General features: G+C 48.8%; 1 protein-coding gene across 1 annotated transcript in view; it reads left to right on the forward strand.

The window, feature by feature from the left end:
• GTF2F2 (general transcription factor IIF subunit 2) overlaps positions 1–11,336 on the forward strand; it is a 115,208-nt gene extending 103,872 nt beyond the window's left edge. Inside the window, exons 8-9 of the mRNA XM_054163104.1 lie at positions 774–917; positions 11,083–11,336. Of these exons, the coding sequence (XP_054019079.1) occupies positions 774–917; positions 11,083–11,202 (264 nt within the window). The 3' untranslated portion in view covers positions 11,203–11,336. The remainder of the gene's footprint in view (positions 1–773; positions 918–11,082) is intronic.
• Positions 11,337–13,936: the final 2,600 nt, after the last annotated feature.

Raw genomic sequence — 13,936 nt, forward strand, 5'->3', positions numbered from 1 at the left:
GCCTCTCCTCACAGGGCTGTGCTCCAAACCCCTCACCAACTTCATTGCCCTTCTCTGGACTCGTTCCAGCAAGTCAACCTCCTTCCTAAACTGAGGGGCCCAGAACTGGACACAGCACTCCAGGTGTGACCTAACCAGTGCAGTGTACAGGGGCAGAATGACCTCCCTGCTCCTGCTGGCCACACTGTTCCTGATGCAGGCCAGGATGCCATTGGCCCTCTTGGCTGCCTGGGCGCACTGCAGGCTCATGTTCAGCCTACCATCGACCAGTACCCCCAGGTCCCTCTCTGCCTGGCTGCTCTCAGCCACCCTGACCCCAGCCTGTAGCACTGCATGGGGTTGCTGTGGCCAATGTGCAGAACCTGGCACTTGGATGTGTTCAATCTCCTGCCCTTGGCCTCTGCCCATCTGTCCAGCCTGTCGAGGTCCCTCTGCAGAGCCTCTCTATCCTCCAGCAGATCAACTCCTGCCCCCAGCCTGGTGTTATCTGCAAATTTACTGATGATGGACTCAATGCCCTCATCCAGATCATCAGTAAAGATACTGAACAGGATGGGGCCCAGCACTGATCCCTGGGGCACACCACTGGTGCCTGGCTGCCAGCTGGATGCGGCACCATTCACCACCACTCTCTGGGCTCGGCCCTCCAGCCAGTTCCTAACCCAGTGCAGTGTGCTCCCATCCAAGCCATGGGCTGACAGCTTGGCCAGGAGTTCGCTGGAGTATGCAGCATTCCTTCCTAATGCCTTGAAAATATGTTTTGTCTCTGATAGATTGAATACGAGAGGAAGAAGAAGGAAGATGGGAAGCGGGCTCGAGCCGATAAGCAGCAAGTGTTGGACATGCTGTTCTCAGCCTTTGAGAAGCATCAGTATTACAACATTAAAGACCTGGTGGACATAACCAAGCAGCCAGTGGTATGTACAAGCAGTCTTGTAGTACAATCACTTTCAGTAGTTGTGTATGTTTTCCCTGCAATGTTTGCTATATGCCTTTGAAAGAGCTCTTCAAGTGTGTTTTACAGCAAAGAGAAATCATCAGGGCTGGTTTAGGGTGGTGGAGGAGGCCAAGCATTGCAATGAGTGTGGTTTTTTCCCTGACAGAGGTGCTTGAAGTAACTTAAATGGTCTCTTTCTTATCTAGGTGGGCTATAAATTATCAACAAAATTCTGTAGTGCTCTGCCATCTCCTGTGCTGCTCCTGTCCTCTCTGAAGTAACAGCCTAGTTTGGTTGCTGTTGGCAGTACTCTAGCAGAATGGAATGGAATGGAATGGAATGGAATGGAATGGAATGGAATGGAATGGAATAGGAATAGAATAGAATAGAATAGATATAGAATAGGAATAGACTAGACTAGACTAGACTAGACTAGACTAGACTAGAATAGAATAAACCAGGTTGGAAAAGACCTTTGAGATCATCAAGTCCAACCTATCACCCAACACCATCTCATCAACTAAACCATGGCACCAAGTGCCACATCCAGTCCCTTCCTAAACACTTCCAGTGATGGGGACTCCACCACCTCCCTGGGCAGCACATTCCAATGGCCAACAACTCTCTCTGTGAAGAACTTTCTCCTCACCTCAAGCCTAAACCTCCCCTGGCTCAGCTTGAGACTGTGTCCTCTTGTTCTGGTGCTGGTTGCCTGGGAGGTGTGACCAACCCCCACCTGGCTACAACCTCCCTTCAGGGAGCTGGAGAGAGTAAGAAGGTCTCCCCTGAGCCTTCTCTTCTCCAGGCTAAGCAACCCCAGCTCCCTCAGCCTCTCCTCACAGGGCTGTGCTCAAGGCCTCTCCCCAGCTTTGTTGCCCTTCTCTGGATGCCTTCCAGCAACTCAACATCCTTCCTAACCTGAGGGGCCCAGAGCTGGACACAGGACTCAAGGTGTGGCTTAACCAGTGCTGACTATCCCTGGAGATATCCAAGGTCAGGCTCAACAAGGCTCTGAACAACCTGATCTAGTGAAGGATGTCCATGCTCACTGCAGGGTTGTTGGACTAGATGACCTTTGGAGGTCCCTTCCAACCCAAATTATTCTATGATCTGTGATTGTTACTTGAGTCTCTCTCCACTGATGGCTAAAATTCTGTAGGGCTCCTGAGATTCAATCAAACTATGAAACCCTTTTCCCTTGAGTGAGCTGCTGTGGTCTCAGCTTTGAGCTGTGTGCCACGAGCCTCATGTTTTTTCCCAGCCAGGGTTTTGCCTTCACTGTTGCTTCCTGGATATCCTGAAAACATAAATGCCCAAAATCTTCCTCCTGATACCTTTCTTCATTTACTAGGCAAGCCAGCATGGTGATGAATTCAAAACTGTCTTTCAGTATGTCATCTACCTCTCATCTAAAGCCATCCTAATTTCCCACCTGACTTCCCATCATAAGCCCCTGCAGGAGTTGCTAACAGTATCCATTTCCACTCAAAACCACTATCCCCTGCTTCCTGCTGTTCAGCCAGTGTTTACTCCCTGTGTGAGCATCCCCAGTGCTGCAGACTTCAATCCCTGATCTGCAGCTTTTGCCTTTTTTGCCCCCTTCCCTGAAACTAAAGTATGCCCACTGTGACTTTGCTGTTCACAGAGCAGCTCGACCTGACAAGAGAAAGTCAAGTGCCAACAGGTGGAGAGGTGTGCTCTCCCCAGGCTGTACAGAGGTTGAATGCTAATGAATCTCTGCTGGGTGCTCACTGCTTTATTTTCTGTCATAGTGTCTCAGATTGCCTGGGTATGTAATTTCTCCCCTCCAGTTTCTAAATGTTGAGGTTATTTTCAGACACGAGGGAAAATGTGCTGCTGCTGCTGCTGTCTCCTCGGCTCATGTTGAAAGGAAGTTCTAGGTGCTTGTAGCACTGGCTGACACTCTTCAGAACATGCTTGCCTAAGGGAATTAGCATCTTTGTTAGTGAGATAACAAATAAATAAGGGTGTTAAGAGAAGAGAAGAGAAGAGAAGAGAAGAGAAGAGAAGAGAAGAGAAGAGAAGAGAAGAGAAGAGAAGAGAAGAGAAGAGAAGAGAAGAGAAGAGAAGAGAAGAGAAGAGAAGAGGAAGAGAAAAGGAGGAGAAAAGGAGTAGAGAAGAGAGGAGAAGGGAAGGGGATCAACCAGGTTGGAAAAGACCTTCGAGATCATCGAGTCCAACCTATCACCCAACACCATCTCATCAACTAAACCATGGCACCCAGTGCCTCATCCAGTCTCTTCATAAACACCTCCAGTGATGGTGACTCCACCACCTCCCTGGGCAGCACATTCCAAAGGCAAATAACTCTTTCTGGAAAGAATTTCTTCCTAACATCCAGCCTAAACCTCCCCTGGCACAGCTTGAGACTGTGTCCTCTTGTTCTGGTTCTGGTTGCCTGGGAGAAGAGACCAACCCCACTTGCCTACAACCTCCCTTCAGGTAGTTGTGGAGAGCAAGAAGGTCTCCCCTGAGCCTCCTCTTCTGCAGGCTAAGCAACCCCAGCTCCCTCAGCCTCTCCTCCCAGGGCTGTGCTCCAAACCCCTCCCCAGCTTTGTTGCCCTTCTCTGGACACCTTCCAGCGCCTCAACATCTTTCCTAACCTGAGGGGCCCAGAACTGGACACAGGACTCAAGCTGTGGCCTAACCAGTGCTGAGTCCAGGGGCACAAAATGTAAATAGTGAATTAATTTCAACTACCTGAAGGGAGGTTGTAGACAGACGGATGTTGGTCTCTTCTCCCAGGCAAGCAGTACCAGAACAAGAGGACACAGTCTCAGGCTGCGCCAGGGGAGATACAGGCTGGATGTTAGAAAAAAGTTCTATACAGAAAGAGTGATTGCACATTGGAATGGGCTGCCTGGGGAGGTGGTGGAGTCACCATCACTGGAGGTTTTTAGGAGAAGACTTGACGGGGTGCTTGGTGCTGTGGGTTAGTTGCTTGGGCGGAGTTGGATTGGTTGATGGGTTGGACGCGATGATCTTGAAGGTCTCTTCCAACCTGGTTTATTCTATGTATGTATTCTATGTATGTATTCCTTAAACCCTTGCTATGGGATATGGAGGGAAACTGGTGCCATCTTTATTCTGCCATTGTGAAATCACAAAGCAAGTCCTGTTCTGAAAGCAAACTGCTGTGATGTTATGGAAAGCTAGGCTGATTTGTTTTCCTTTTTAATGACAAACAAGAATTTGCAGCAGCAGACATATCCATGGCCACCTACCTGATGTAAATACTGAGTGCTCTCTGGAAATGCTGCAGGAATTCTAGATTTGAGCTTCATGGCTGGAAACATCATAAGCTTTTTATGTGAACAACCAAATATTTGTGGAAGCATGGAACCAGTGCTCCATATGAAGGGAGGTTGTAGCCAGGTGGAGAAAAGGAGACTCAGGGGTGACCTTCTTGCTCTCTACAACTACCTGAAGGGAGGTTGTAGACAGGCAGAGGTTGGTCTCTTCTCCCAGGCAACCAGTACCAGAACAAGAGGACACAGTCTCAGGCTGTGTCAGGGGAGGTTTAGGCTGGAGGTTAGGAGGAAGTTTTACACACAGAGAGTGATTGCCCATTGGAATGGGCTGCCTGAGGAGGTGGTGGGCTCGCCATCACTGGGGGTGTTCAGGGCGAGGCTTGATGGGATGCTTGGTTGCATGGTTTAGTTGATTAGGTGGTGTTGGATGATAGGTTGGACATGATGATCTTGAAGGTCTCTTCCAACCTGGTCTATTCTATTCTATTCTCCTGAACTCATCTCATCAAGCCACTTGCTCTCAGATGTGGTACACTACAGGAGACTTATTCCCTGATTTGCAGTTGTCTAAAAACTCCCAACAGCTCAGTGCTGTCTGTGCACACAGATTGATTTGGGGGAGTTAATGTTCTCAGCTGCCCTCCCTCAAAGCACTGCTGCCTGTTTCCCCTTGCAGTGGAGAGGGCAAATGGGAATATGTTGCAGATCCTCAGTTGCTGCAGTTGAAAGTCCCAGCCTGAGGTGTCCTTACTATGGCACAGACATTACCTCGGGCTCAGGGTGGTTTGGTTCTGTTTTGTTTGGTCATGCTGCTGAATACAAACTCTTGGAAGCAGAACTGCCTGGGGAATTGAGTCTGAAAACTGGAAGAAATTAAAAGTATTCAGTGTGTGACTGGGGGGGTAGTGAGAACTGCCTTGTGCAAGATGTCACCCAGAGATGCTGCCAGCGCGGAGCAGCGAGCCGCGGGGAGCTGTGGACCATCCAGCCATAGCAGTTGTGTTCTGCCAGAGCCCTGCAGCACTGTCACGCCTTGTGACCTGGCTTCCCAGGCACAGAGAGAATCAGAGAATCAGTAAGGTTGGAAAAGAACTCAGAGATCACCCAGCCCAACCTAGGACCCAACACCTCAGGACTAACTAAACCATGGCTTCAAGTGCCACCTCCAATCCCTTTTTGAACACCTCCAGGGACAGTGACTCCACCACCTCCCTGGGCAGCACATTCCAATGGCCAATCTCTCTTGCTGGGAGGAACTTTCTCCTCACCTTGAGCCTAAACCTCCCCTGGTGCAGCTTGAGACTGTGTCCTCTTGTTCTGGTGCTGGTTGCCTGGGAGAAGAGACCAACCCCCACCTGGCTGCAACCTCCCTTCAGGTAGTTGTAGACACCAAAACGGTCTCCCCTGAGCCTCCTCTTCTGCAGGCTAAGCAACCCCAGCTCCCTCAGCCTCTCCTCACAGGGCTGTGCTCCAAACCCCTCCCCAGCTTTGTTGCCCTTCTCTGGACATGTTCAAGTGTCTCAATATCCTTTTTAAACTGAGGGCCCCAGAACTGGACACAGGACTCAAGGTGTGGCCTCACCAGTGCTGAGTCCAGGGGCACAATGACTTCCTTGCTTCTGCTGGCCACATTATTCCTGATACAGGCCAGGATGCCATTGGCCTTCTTGTCCACCTGGGCACACTGCTGGCTCATCTTCAGCTACTACCAACCAGCACCCCCAGGTCCCTTTCTGCCTGGCTGCTCTCCAGCCACTCTGACCCCAGCCTGTAGCACTGCATGGGGTTGTTGTGACCAAAGTGCAGCAGCCAGCTCTTGGTGCCATCATGTTGGACTCTGCCCATCTGTCCTGCCTGGCAAGGTCCCTCTGCAGAGCTCTCCTACCCTCTAACAGATCAACATCTGCTCCCAACTTGATGTCATCTGCAAATTTACTGATGCTGGACTCAGTCCCCTCATCCAGATCATCAGTAAAGCTATTGAACAGGCTGGGGCCCAGCACTGATCCCTGGGGCACACCACTAGTGCCTGGCTGCCAGCTGGGCACGCCACCGTTCACCACCACTCTCTGGGCTCAGCCGGATGAGGTCTCTCAGCCCGGGAACTGCCTGTGGATGTGCTTTGTGCAACTAAGTGCAGTTGTGTTTTATTTCCTTTCCAATTCTCATTAATCTGTCCCTGTGGTGGAGAGCAGAATTTAACCTTGAGTCTGAGTGTTTCTGCCACCCACGCTGCCGTCTTCTGGAGTGCCTGACAGTGACACTACTGCAGGCTGCCCGGCATGAGTGCACCGGGATTGCCAAGCAAGCCGTGGCTGTGCAGGTGCAAACAGCTACACCTGCCCCTGTGCAAACTGCCCTCTCACCTGCCCTCACCACCTCTGCAAACACACATTGTGCAGCAGCAGCAGCAGGGTTCTCAGACTAATTGCTGTTAGGATAGGATAGGATAGGATAGGATAGGATAGGATAGGATAGGATAGGATAGGATAGGATAGGATAGGATAGGATAGGATAGAGTAGAATAGAATAGGAATAGAATAGAATAGGAATAGAATAGAATAGGCTAGAATAGAATAGAATAGAATAGAATAGAATAGGGATAGAGTAGAATAGAATAGGAATAGAATAGAATAGGATAGGATAGCATAGAATAGGAATAGAGTAGAATAGAATAGAATAGGCTAGAATAGAATGGAATAGGGATAGAGTAGAATAGAATAGGAAGAGAAGAGAAGAGAAGAGAAGAGAAGAGAAGAGAAGAGAAGAGAAGAGAAGAGAAGAGAAGAGAAGAGAAGAGAAGAGAAGAGAAGAGAAGAGAAGAGAAGAGAAGAGAAGAGAAGAGAAGAGAAGAGAAGAGAAGAGAAGAGAATTAACCAGGTTGGAAGAGACCTTTGAGATCATCAAGTCCAACCTATCACCCAACACCATCTAATCAACTAAACCATGGCACCAAGTGCCTCATCCAGTCTCTTTCTAAGCACCTGTTTTGGGCCACTCAGTGTAGGAAAGATGTTGAGCTGCTGGAACATGTCCAGAGAAGGGCAACAAAGCTGGGGAGGGGTTTGGAGCACAGCCCTGTGAGGAGAGGCTGAGGGAGCTGGGGTTGCTTCGCCTGGAGAAGAGGAGGCTCAGGGGAGACCTTCTTGCTCTCTCCAACTCCCTGAAGGGAGGTTGTAGCCAGGTGGGGGTTGGTCTCTTCTCCCAGGCAACCAGCAGCAGAACAAGAGGACACAGTCTCAGGCTGTGCCAGGGAAGGTTTAGGCTGGAGGTGACGAGGAAGTTCTTGCCAGAAAGAGAGATTGGCCATTGGAATGTGCTGCCCAGGGAGGTGGTGGAGTCACCATCACTGGAAGTGTCCAAAAAGGGATTGGACATGGCACTTGAAGCCATGGTTTAGTTAGTCCTGAGGTGTTGGATGCTAGGTTGGACTTGATGATCTGTGAGGTCTTTTCCAACCTTATTGGTTCTATGATTCACATTTCTCTCCCATTCCTATTCCTCTTCTCTTTCCATCTGACCTTGGCTATTCTGCTTTACCTGGGAGGAGATAAGGTTTCTGGCTGGCCTGGAGATCAGGCTAACACTGTTTTCTCCCAGCTTCTCTCTCTCTCTCTTGGTAGAAGTAGGGGGAAGTTTTGGGGGGAGAGGGGCCAGGGGGCAGTGAAGCAGCTTCCCTGGTCTTTTGGACCAGGGGTCTTTCCTTGTTATTTGCTTATTGTAAATGCCTGTATCATGTTGCAAATCCTGTCTGTTTTGTACACATTCATTGCCTGCCATTGCAGAGTGTAGTTTTTTGCTTGTAACTGCAGCTTCATTTGCTTCTGAGTTAGTCTGGCTAAAGTTAATGCTGGGGGGAAATGACAACCCACCACAGCTATCTGACTCGGCAATAATGACAGCATGACTGCAACAGAGGAAGGAGATGTGGAAAGGTGTGCCCAGAGATGTATATTGATCTCCTGCTGCCACCTGCTGGGGTTTGCATCGTGCACCCTGGAAGAGCCATTCCCACTGTGTAAAATGGACCTCAAAGAAAAGACCCTAAGAAACAAGCTTGGGCATGCAATCTGTTACTTGGTGCTCTTTCTTGCTTGCTGGACAAACACCCCTCAGTGCTTGGAGACAGGCTTTAAGAGTAATCTTGCTACAGAAGGCCAAATCTTAGGCTGGATGTTAGGAAGAAGTTCTTTACGGAGAGATTGGCCATTGGAATGTGCTACCCAGGGAGGTGGTGGAGTCACCAGCACTGGAGGTGTTTAGGAAGAGACTGGATGGGGTGCTTGGTGCCTTGGTTTAGTTGATTAGATGGTGTTGGGTGATGGACTTTTACAACCTGGTTAATTTCTCCTCTTCTCTTCTCTTCTCTTCTCTTCTCTTCTCTTCTCTTCTCTTCTCTTCTCTTCTCTTCTCTTCTCTTCTCTTCTCTTCTCTTCTCTTCTCTTCTCTTCTCTTCTCTTCTCTTCTCTTCTCTTCTCTTCTCTTCTCTTCTCTTCTCTTCTCTTCCCTTCCCTCTTCCCTCTTCCCTCTTCCCTCTTCCCTCTTCCCTCTTCCCTCTTCCCTTTTCCCTCTTCCCTCTTCCCCCTTCCCCCTTCCCTCTTCCCCCTTCCCCCTTCCCTTCCCTTCCCTTCCCTTCCCTTCCCTTCCCTTCCCTTCCCTTCCCTTCCCTTCCCTTCCCTTCCCTTCCCTTCCCTTCCCTTCCCTTCCCTTCCCTTCCCTTCCCTTCCCTTCCCTTCCCTTCCCTTCCCTTCCCTTCCCTTCCCTTCCCTTCCCTTCCCTTCCCTTCCCTTCCCTTCCCTTCCCTTCCCTTCCCTTCCCTTCCCTTCCCCTCCCCTCTACTTCTGTTCTGTTCTGTTCTGTTCTGTTCTGTTCTGTTCTGTTCTGTTCTGTTCTGTTCTGTTCTATTCTCCCCTTGTTTGAACCTTCCTTGATCAGGCCAGGCAGGAGCAGGGGGAGACAGTGGCACATGGCAGATCCCTGCTGCTGCTGTTTCTTTGCTCTGTAAGAGAGACAGTTTTTTACAGACTGGGAACACACTTTTTAGTTACTTTTCAACTTTTCCACTTAGCAGCAAAACTGGGGAGAGTGAAAGGAAGGGACAGGGAAGTTAGCTTTTCTTCTTTTCCCATCATCTCAACCAGTAAGAGGTTTGCACTTAGTGGAACTACAGATAACAGCAAACCCAAGGGCTCCAGTAACCCTGGTGTTCCAGTTTAATCTGTGCACTCAGGAAGGATTAAATTGCTCAGGCTAAACTGATATGAATTTAATGTGGGGATCCTTAAGCTGTGGTCTGCTGTTGCCATGGCAATCCTCTTGGAGTCAGCCCTGATTAGTATTTAAACAAGCAAGCAGGCAAATGGCTCTTTAAAAACATGAGACAAATGACTGCAGCTTGTTTTAAAGGGTAAAAGAGGGTGGTAGGAGTGAGCTGACTTGTGTCAAAGGTCATCCTGCTGGTGTCATAGCTTGCTGGGTTTTTTCATTTCTCTTCCTCACCTTACTGTTTAATTGGAGTAGAAAATTCCCTGGCACCTCTTCAGTTCTCCTCTGAAACTTAAGGCCCTGATGGAATGCCCAAAAAGCATTGCAAAATGGCATGAAAACCAACAGCTTTGGCCTTTGGTAGTGTCAGACAGGGAGTTTCAAAAGCATCCCAGGCCAAGCAAGATGAAAAGCCCAAGAGCTTTTAGCTCAGGTGGAGGAATTCCAGCAGGAGGAAGATGTGTGCTATAACCTCAGCATCATTGTGATAGGGTAGGATAGGATAGGATAGGATAGGATAGGATAGGATAGGATAGGATAGGATAGGATAGGATAGGATAGGAATAGGATAGGATAGGATAGGAATAGAATAGGATAGGATGGGATGGGATAGGATAGGGTAGGGTAGGATAGGATAGGATAGGATAGGATAGGATAGGATAGGATAGGATAGGATAGGATAGGATAGGGTAGGATAGGATAGGATAGGATAGGATAGGAAAGGACAAGGATGGGATAGGATAGGCTAGGCTAGGCTAGGCTAGGCTAGGCTAGGCTAAGGATAGGAATAGCATAGAATAGCATAGCATAGCATAGCATAGAATAGAATAGAATAGAATAAAATAGAATAGAATAGAATAGAATAGAATAGAATAGAATAGAATAGAATAGAATAGAATAGAATAGAATAGAATGGAATAGAATAGAATAGAATGGAATGGAATGGAATAGAATAGAATAGAATTAACCAGGTTGGAAAAGACCTTTGAGATCATCAAGTCCAACCCATAACCCAACACCATCTAATCAACTAAACCATGGCACCAAGTGCCTCATCCAGTCTCTTCCTAAACATTGTCTAGTCATGAGGTCTGTGGTGACAGGTTGGACTTGATGATCTTTGAGGTCTCTTCCAACCTTGGTGATACTGTGATACCTCCAGGGATGGTGACTCCACCACCTCCCTGGGCAGCACATTCCAATGGCCAATCTCTCTTTCTGGGAAGAACTTCCTCCTAACACCCAGCCTAAACCTCCCTTGGTGCAGCTTGAGAGGTTCTGGTAGCTTTGTTTTGGCATGGAGCATCTGTGTAGCCAGTACCTGCCCCTCCACACTCCAGCAGGGCTGGGGCTCGAGGTGCTGCCTGCTGCATCCCTGGGACTTGCTTGCACTGGGCATTACACCCAGGTTTCTCTAACCCCTGTGGTGCCTGGGGGTTGGAGTTTGTGAGAGCCATTACTGCGCAGATTAGTGCCAATCAACCAACCCTGCTGCCCACACCAAGTGATTTTCCTGCAGCAGGTCGCTGTGCTTGAGCAGAGGATGTGGTGTCCTGCAGGAGCTGACGGTGGCCTGCCTGTGTGATTTGAATTCTTGTTTCCTTTCAGATATACTTGAAAGAAATCTTGAGAGAAATAGGCATTTACAACGTGAAGGGGACCCACAAGAACACATGGGAGCTGAAGCCAGAATACAGACACTACCAAGGAGAAGAGAAGAGTGATTAACAAAGGTGTTTCTGAGGAGAGAAGTAGTGATTGGACTGAGAGAACTGGGGTGAGTTTACAAACAGGACTGAGTGCCACACAGTTCTGCCAGGTTCAAGTGACAGCAGCTGATCCTTTGCAATCTTCCATAGCTGCTTCTTGTTTCCACCCCCACCCCCCCAAGGAATATTTCTTGTATGTTTCTCTAAGTGTTTTTTGTCTTTTAACAGGAGAAAAGATCAAACCTATTTATAGAATGAGCTTGTGTTAGATTGGCCTGGATTAGGAACCTTTCTTGAGTTAGGACCTTACTTCTTCTTGATAGCTTTGTGGCTTTTCCAAGCCTTAGTGACTTTGAAGGAGAGCATGTCCTGGAGGAACCTGCAGCTTTGTGGCTTTGCAGCCCAGCAGAGCTGCTTTAATACCCCCAGTTCTGCTGGGATCTGTCAAGGCTTTCAAAGTTGAAAAGATGCCCAGCTCTTGGTGCAGAGTTCTGGTGGAATGGACATGATGCTTTTTTTGGGGTCAGGCTTCGGGAAACACAGCCACAAATGGTGCTCACCAGTCCTGAGGCTTCATGGGAACAAATCAATAAGTTAAACCCCCCCCCCTCAAGCAAGGCCTGTTTGCTTCACAGGTCAGTGGGAAGATGACAATCCCTTCCAGGTAATCACTGAGGGGGAGGGGGGGGGGGAAAAAAAAGATGAAATGTCTGTCTATTGGGTAAAACAAGGAAGGGATTTCTCTTCTGGGTTTTTGTTTGGCTTGGGGTGGTCTGGTTGGCTTTTTTATGATGATACCTATGGATTAAGTGCATCAATAAACCCCTTCTTTTCATTTGTACCACCCAATGTCCTGCATCCTTGACTGAACACAGGCTGTGATTTAGCTGGCACAAGGAACAAGCAGTTTTGCAAACCAGGTGTTTATTGTTGGCATTGCCACTGGGTTTCCATGTGGGGTGTGTTCTGGGGAAGATTCTTTCATCCATGTCTCTGTTCCCTGTGTCTCTGTTCTGGGGAAGATTCTTTCATCCATGTCTCTGTTCCCTGTGTCTCTGTTCTGGGGAAGATTGTTTCATCCATGTCTCTGTTCCCTGTGTCTCTGTTTAGGGGAAGATTGTTTCATCCATGTCTCTGTTCCCCATGTCTCAGTTTAGGGGAAGATTATTTATCCGTAGAATCATGGAATCAGAGAATCAATAAGGTTGGAAAAGACCTCAGAGATCATCAAGTCCAACCTAGCACCCAACACCTCAGGACTAACTAAACCATGGCTTCAGGTGCCACATCCAGTCCTCTTTTGAGCACCTCCAGGTGTCTCTGTTTCCTGTGTCTCTGTTTTTAGGGAAAATGGTTTCATCCATGTCTCTGTTCCCCATGTCTCTGTTCTGGGGGAAGATTGTTTCATCCATGTCTCTGTTCCCCATGTCTCTGTTCTGGGGAAGATTGTTTTATCCATGTCTCTGTTCCCTATGTCTCTGTTTTGGAGAAAATTGCATCCTGGCCTGCATCAGGAATAGTGTGGCCAGCAGGAGCAGGGAAGTCATTGTGCCCCTGGACTCAGCACTGGTTAGGCCACACCTTGAGTCCTGTGTCCAGGTCTGGGCCCCTCAGTTTAGGAAAGATGTTGAGTTGCTGGAAGGTGTCCAGAGAAGGGCAACAAAGCTGGGGAGGGGTCTGGAGCACAGCCCTGTGAGGAGAGGCTGAGGGAGCTGGGGTTGCTTAGCCTGGAGAAGAGGAGGCTCAGGGGAGACCTTCTTGCTCTCTCCAGCTCCCTGAAGGGAGGTTGTAGGCAGGTGGGGGTTGGTCACACCTCCCAGGCAACCAGCACCAGAACAAGAGGACACAGTCTCAAGCTGAGCCAGGGGAGGTTTAGGCTTGAGGTGAGGAGAAAGTTCTTCACAGAGAGAGTTGTTGGCCATTGGAATGTGCTGCCCAGGGAGGTGGTGGAGTCACCATCACTGGAGGTGTTCAAGAGGGGATTGGATGTGGCACTTGAAGCCATGGTTTAGTAGTCCTGAGGTGTTAGGTGCTAGGTTGGACTTGATGATCTCTGAGGTCTTTTCCAACCTTACTGATTGTATAATCCATGCTTTTCTTCCTCATGTCTCTGTCCTAGGGGAAGATTGTTTCATCCCTCTCTCTGCTCCCTATGCCTCTGTTTGGGGGGAAGATTGTTCTGTCCATCTCTCTGCTCCCTTTGCCTCTGTTTGGGGAAGATTGTTCTGTCCATCTCTCTGCTCCCTATGCCTCTGTTTGGGGAAGATTGTTCTGTCCATCTCTCTGCTCCCTTTGCCTCTGTTTGGGGAAGATTGTTCTGTCCATCTCTCTGCTCCCTATGCCTCTGTTTGGGGAAGATTGTTCTGTCCATCTCTCTGCTCCCTATGCCTCTGTTTGGGGGGAAGATTGTTCATCCAATGTCTGTTCCACTGTGCATTTCTGAAATGCATGGTGCAAGAGTTGTCTCTTCAGCATCCTTTTGTGGGGGCAGCAGGGGAGGAAAATGCGAGGACAATTCAATTTGTGCTCTCAAAGCATTTATGTTAACCCAAGAGCAAAGAAAACAGTGGTGGGGGGAAGGGGGGGAGAAATCCTTGGCATATTTGTAAATAAAGCAGAAGCTGAGGTTTTATTGCACAACTTTCACATGCCCTCAGGTCCTTCAGATGTCTGCATCACTTCTGCAAACAGCATAATGTAATGGGAGTGCAGGGAAACCAAACATTCCACTTAGAAGCAACAAAGGGGTTGGT

This window comes from Dryobates pubescens, chromosome 7, assembly GCF_014839835.1.
Source record: "Dryobates pubescens isolate bDryPub1 chromosome 7, bDryPub1.pri, whole genome shotgun sequence".
NCBI lineage: Eukaryota > Metazoa > Chordata > Aves > Piciformes > Picidae > Dryobates > Dryobates pubescens.